Consider the following 6517-nt stretch of genomic DNA (forward strand, 5'->3'; position numbering starts at 1 on the left):
TTATAATGATACAGGCCTACCTCAAGAAATAAGAAAAATTTCAAATAAACAACCTAACTTTATGCCTAAACAAAGCAGAAAAAGAAGAACAAATGAAGCCCAAAGGTAGCAGAAAGAAGGAAATAAAGATCACAGTGGAAATAAATGGAGACCAAAAAGACAATTGAAATAAATGAACTAATAATTGGTTCTTGAACCAAAATTGATAAACCTTTAGCTAAAGTACCAGGAAAAAAAGAGGACTCAAATCAATAAAATCAGAAATGAAAGAGAACACACACCTGATACCAAAGAAATAAAAGGCTCATAAGAGGTTACTATGAACAACTATAAATCAATAAATAACCTGGGAAAATGGATAAGTTCCTAGAAATATACAGTCTCCCAAGACTGAAACATAATTAGAAAATATGAATAAACAGAGATAATAAGGAGAATTAATAATGAACAAACAGACAGACAACTCACAACAAACGAAAGTTTAAGACCGGATGCCTTCATTGCTGAATTTTACTATTCAAAAAAGATTTAATTCCTATCCTCTTCCAATTCTTCCAAAACATTAAAAAGAGGAGGGAATGTCCCCAAACTTCTTTTACCAGGCCAGCATTACACTGATACCAAAACCAGACAAGGACACATACAAAAAAAGTACAGGTCAATATTGATAATGAATTTAGATGTACAAACCTTCAACAAAACATTTGCAAACCAAATTCAACAATGCATAAAGAAGATAATAAGCTATGATCAAGCAGGATTTATCTCAGGGATACAAGGATGGTTCAACACTACAAATCAATGTGATACATCACATTAACAAAATGAAGGATAAAAATCATATGGTCACCTCAATAGGTACAGAAAAAGCCCTTGATAAAATTCAACAACCATTGATAAAGACCGAACAATGGGTAGAGATGGAATAATAAAGGCGATATGACAGGCCCACAGCTAATCATACTCAATGGTGAAAAGCTGAAAGCTATTTCCTTAGGGTCAGAAACATGACAAAGATGCTCCTTCCTGCCACTTTTTACTCAACACAGTACTGGAAGCTCCAGTCAGAGCAATTAGGCAGGAAAAAAAGAAATGAAAGGCATCCACATTGGAAAGGAAGGAGTAACTAAGTGGTGGGTCACTAAGTTGGTCCGACTCTTGCGACCCCATGGACTGTAGCCTGCCAGGCTCCTCTGTCCATGGGATTCTCCAAACAAGAATACTGGAGTGGGCTGCCATTTCCTTCTCCAAACTAAGTGGATGACATGATTTTATATTTAGAAAACCATAAAGACTTGACAAAAAATTGTTAGAATAAACCAACTCAGTAAAGTTGCAAGGTACAAAATCAATACACAAAAATCTGTTGTTTTTACAGACTAACAACAAACTGTCAGAGAAATTAAGAAGACAATGCCATAAACAACTGCCTCAAAAAGAACAAAGTACCTAAGAATAAATTTAACCAAGGAGGTGAAAGACCTGACGCTAAAAAGTATAAGACACTAATGAACAAAATTGAACATGACACAAACTAAGATATTCCATGCTCATATTTGGAAGAATTAATATTGTAAAAATGTCCACATTACTCAAAGCAATCTGCAGATTCAATGCAATCCCTATCAAAAATCCAATAGTACTTTTCACAGAAATAAAACAATCCTAAAATTTCTTTGGAACCATAAAAGATCCTATTATAGCCAAAGCAACCTTGAGAAAGAAAAATAAAGGTGGAGACTTCACACTCCTTGATTTCAAACTATATTAATAAAGCTATCATGGTCAAAACTAATTGGCATAAAAACAAATAAACAGATCAACAGAACAGAGAGCCTAAAAATAAACCCAAGCATATATTTCAATTAACTTACGAGAAAGGAGCCAAGAATGCACAATGGGAAAGGACAGTCTCTTTAATAACAAACTGTTGGTAAAACAGGACAACCACACGCAAAAGAATGAAACTGGACCATTATAATACACCATGCATAAAAAAATTAACTCAAAATGGATTAAACGTGAATGTAAGACCTGAAAACATAAAACTCCTAGAATAACACACAGCTGGTAAGCTCCCTGACATCAGTCTTGGTGACTTTTCTTCGGATCTCACTTCAAAGGCAAAGACAACAAAAGTAAAAATAAACAAATGGGACTATATCAAACTAAAGGGTTTCCACAGAACAAAGGAAGCCATCAGCAACACTCCCTCCCCCCAAAAGAGTACCCTTCTGAACTGCAGAAGATATTTGCAAATTATATTTCTGAAAAGGGATTAGTATCTAAAATATATAAAAAAATTCACATAGCTCAATAACAAAAAATAATCTGATCAAAAAAATCGGCATAGGATCTGAATAGACATTTTTTCCAAACAAGACAAATAGCCCAGAAGCATATGAAAAGATGCTCAAAATCACTAATAATCAGGGAAATGCAAATCAAAACCACAATGAGATATCAAATAGCTATTACCAAAAGAACAAGAAATAGTAAGTTTTGGTGAGGATGCAAAGGAAATAAAACCCTTCTGTACTTATGGTAGGAACGATAATTGGTGCAGCCACTGTGGAAAGTAATATGGAGGTTCCTCAAAAAGTTAAAAACAGAACTCCCATGTCATCCAGCAAGTCCACTTCTGGATATTTACCTAAGGGAAATGAAAACACTACCTTAAAAAGATATCTGCACCCCCATGTTCACCGGAGCATTATTTACAATAGCCAAGATGTGGAAACAACCTAAGTTGCAAAACAACTATTAATGAACAAATGGATAAAGAAAATGTGGTATGTACATACACACACACAGTGGAATATTATTCAGCCATGACAAAGTGTAATACATTGCCATTGGCTCAACACATAAGGGCATTAAGGGACTTTAAGTAAAATAGTTAGGTGGAGAAAGGCAAATACCTCATGATCTTATTTACATGTGGAGTCTTATAAACACAAAGATAAATTGTAGATATAAAGAACTGATTGGTGGCTGCCAAAGGCAGAGTAGGGGAGAGGCAAAATGGGTGAAGGAATTCAAAAGGTACAAACTTCCAATTATAAAATAGTAAGTCATGGAAATGTATTATAATACACAGCATAGTGACCATAGTTCATAATACTGTTTTGCATATTTGGAGGCTTCTGAGAGATCTTTAAAGTTCCCAGCACAAGAAAAAATTGCAATTATGTTAACTACACTTACTGTGGCAATGATTATGCAATATATACAGTCATTACATACACCTGAAACAAATGTAATGTTACCTGTCAATTATACCTCAATTTTTTTAAAATCAACAAAAGACTATACACCAAAGTGCTTTTGAAAGTTGTCATAAATAGAGCCACTAGTTGATAACATCTTTTCCCACATAAATCATCACATTTTAATAGTAGAATGCATACTCCCACCCAACACCATCTTATTTTAAGAAGAAAAGCGAAGAATTACTAAGTGACCTATATCAGAGGTGTTCAAATTTTTTTGTTTCTGTATTTCTAAAGATTTGAAAAATTTATGAATATTTTTAAGCAGCAAAAAATGTAACTTCTGGAGTACTGAAAAAATTAACATATTATCCTAGAACTGTTACATCATTCTTTTAAGTGAACACAGTAAGATCCAAATGCCATATTGATTTGATACGCAACATCTGCTTTAAAAAAGAGAGAGAGACTTCCCTATTGGTCCAGTGGCTAAGACTCTGCATTCCCAATGTGGGGGAAGTGGGATGGGGCGGGGACTAGATCCCCCATAAAGCAACTAAAGATCCTGCACACTACTACTAAGACTCCAGGGAGCCAGAAACAAAACAAACTACAACATGAATATGCTTAACTATGAAACCTGGAAAAATTTACACTTTCTTGAACTTATACTCTCATTTCATTATCTCCAGAGAATTTTATTCTAATGCAATATACATTTATGCTTGAAAAACCTCTACTGATCATTCTATGATACTTCTCCAAAACAAAAATGTATGTAAACTGAAATTTTAAATTGTTTAAATTTTAAAAATTTCCCGTGACCATAAGTCTCTAAATGTTAAAACTTCTATGTTATTATTACAATGTTATGAGCATAAAATGAATTAAAACATAATCTGCAAATTTCAATAGAAACATAAAACAGATTATTTTGAAAATGCATTGCTTAGTGACAGGAATAGTAGTACCTGACCCTGGCAATTAATTTATGTATCTAGTATAACTGACTATTACTTACTACTAGGAAGTCAGAGTTCAGTGTAAGTTCCATTGCGTCTCAGGGGTTGCAAATAATAAGAAACCCTATTTACATACATAAGCAGACATGAAAGAGTTCTGTTATAGCCAGACCTCTCAGTGTTTTGAGCTCCTTCTGAGTTAACTACTCAAAATAACACACACACACAAATCTCAACATCTAGTATCAAAAAATAATTTTCAGTCATCTGTAAACTGATGACTTCAAAAATAAACCAATTCTTCAAAATAAGATCCCTAATCATTCACTTTCTTAGCACTGATGAGATGCACCATAGCAAGATTCTGGATGGCAAGAACATTCTAACCCACTTCAACTAGTGCTTCAGTCCTTTTTGTAATAACCTCATAGAGTGGGGTTCACAGTGGGTGAACATAAATGCTTAGTGGTGGAGAAAGCTTTACACTTGTCTTCCAGACAGAACTTCGGTGGCAATGGCAAGGTTCTATATCTTCACTGTTCAATAAGGTAGCACCTAGTTGCATGTGACTAAATTAAAAAATTCCCAGGACTTCCCTGGTGGTCCAGTGCTTAAGAATCCGCCTGCCAATGCACGGGACAGGAGTTCAACGCCTGGTCTGGGAAGATCATACATGCCTCAGAGCAACTAAACCCATGTGCCACAACTACTGAGGTCAGAGTGCATGGAGCCTGAGCTCCACAAGAGAATCCACAGCAACAAGAAGCCCAGGCACAGAACAGTAGTCCCCAGTGACCACAACTAGAGAAAGACCATGGACAGCAACGAAGACCTAGCGCAACCAAAAAAACCCCCCCAAATCCCATAATATTGAATATCATTCACAAGCGGCAAGGAAACCCTATTAAACAGCACATTTAGACCCTTCTAGGACTTCCCTCGGAGAAGGCAATGGCACCTCACTCCAGTACTCTTGCCTGGAAAATCCCATGGACAGAGGAGCCTGGTAGGCTACAGTCCATGGGGGCTAAGAGTTGGACACGACTGAGCAACTTCACTTTCACTTTTCACTTTCCTGCATTGGAGAAGGAAATGGCAACCCACTCCAGTGTTCTTGCCTGGAGAATCCCAGGGACGGGGAAGCCTGGTGGGCTGTGGTCCATGGGGTCGCTAAAAGTCGGACACGACTGAGTGACTTCACTTTGACTTACACTGTGATCTGCAGCTTTGGTCGGCAGCTTGTGAGGAAAGCAGAACCTCCCATCCTGCCTCAGATGTACTCAGTCAATCAGATTACCCATTTTAACAAAATTCCAGGTGATTCATATATACTCAGAGTTTGAGAAGCATTGTGCTAGAAATCTCTAACTTCTACACAGTTTTTCCCTTTTATTCACCAAAGAACTGCCTCCATGAAATGTCCACCCTCTGGCCTTAATTCTTGCTCCTGGCCACAAAGTCCAAAATCGAATCCCCTTTACCTAGCAAGAGCCTTTCCAAGTATTTAAGCAGCTACGAAATTCTTCCCTCACCCGCCTTTTCCTCCCCGCCCCATTTTCACGAAGTTGAATACGTGGAACTTCTTCAACTACTTCTGTGCGAGCCAAGGCCCCCAACTGGGTTCCCTGACTCGGCTGCAAAGCACGTGTCAAAGCCAAGCGAGTCTACGAGCAGGCTGCCCTCTAAGTCCTAAACAGCCTAACAGTTCCTGGTCTCTGGGTTTCGCAAACCGACTCCCGGAAGCCGAAGCAGGGTCAGCCCTCCTGCTTGGCTCCTTTGATCTCACCCAGAGCCCAGTTTCTGTCACCCAACTCCTCCTGGTCCCCATTCACGCCACGAAACCCTGTTTTTTCCTTTCCCCCGTAGGTACCTGACTCAGAATACGCGGTCGAGACACGATGCCCCGCAGATCGATGTACACGGGGGAAGACAGCCCACTCTTCAGCACGAAGTTCCCAAACTTGAAAGCCTGCACGTCGTACAGACCCGTTACCAATGACCCCAAAGGGGAATCAGCCGCCGCCATCGTCCGGTTCTTCCAGTTCACTCCTAACTCCAAACCTCAGCTTGCCGCGGCGCCAGATGACGCCACCTGAGAAGTCCCGCCTCTTCCGGCCCTTTTTCCGGCGGCTGGGCGGGCTCTCTGCGCGCGGCTCCGGGTTCCAAGAAACGAGGAAGATGAACTTATACTTTGGTATCAAGGTTATCCAGGAGGAATATCATGCCAGCCAGTCTGAAAATCTAAATGTATTTTGTATTCACAAATCAGTTCCTTAGAGGAAATTCCCATTATGGGTAGATGGCAATACTTTAAAGGTAATTACCGTTAAAACCATAAGGCTT

The 6517-nt window shown here is 38.6% G+C and overlaps 1 protein-coding gene across 1 annotated transcript in view; it reads right to left on the reverse strand.

The window, feature by feature from the left end:
- UMPS (uridine monophosphate synthetase) overlaps positions 1-6291 on the reverse strand; it is a 48957-nt gene extending 42666 nt beyond the window's left edge. The window contains exon 1 of the mRNA XM_043874649.1: positions 6045-6291. Within this exon, the coding sequence (XP_043730584.1) occupies positions 6045-6200 (156 nt within the window). The 5' untranslated portion in view covers positions 6201-6291. The remainder of the gene's footprint in view (positions 1-6044) is intronic.
- Positions 6292-6517: the final 226 nt, after the last annotated feature.

The sequence above is a fragment of the Cervus elaphus genome, chromosome 19, assembly GCF_910594005.1.
Source record: "Cervus elaphus chromosome 19, mCerEla1.1, whole genome shotgun sequence".
NCBI classification, from domain to species: Eukaryota; Metazoa; Chordata; class Mammalia; order Artiodactyla; family Cervidae; genus Cervus; species Cervus elaphus.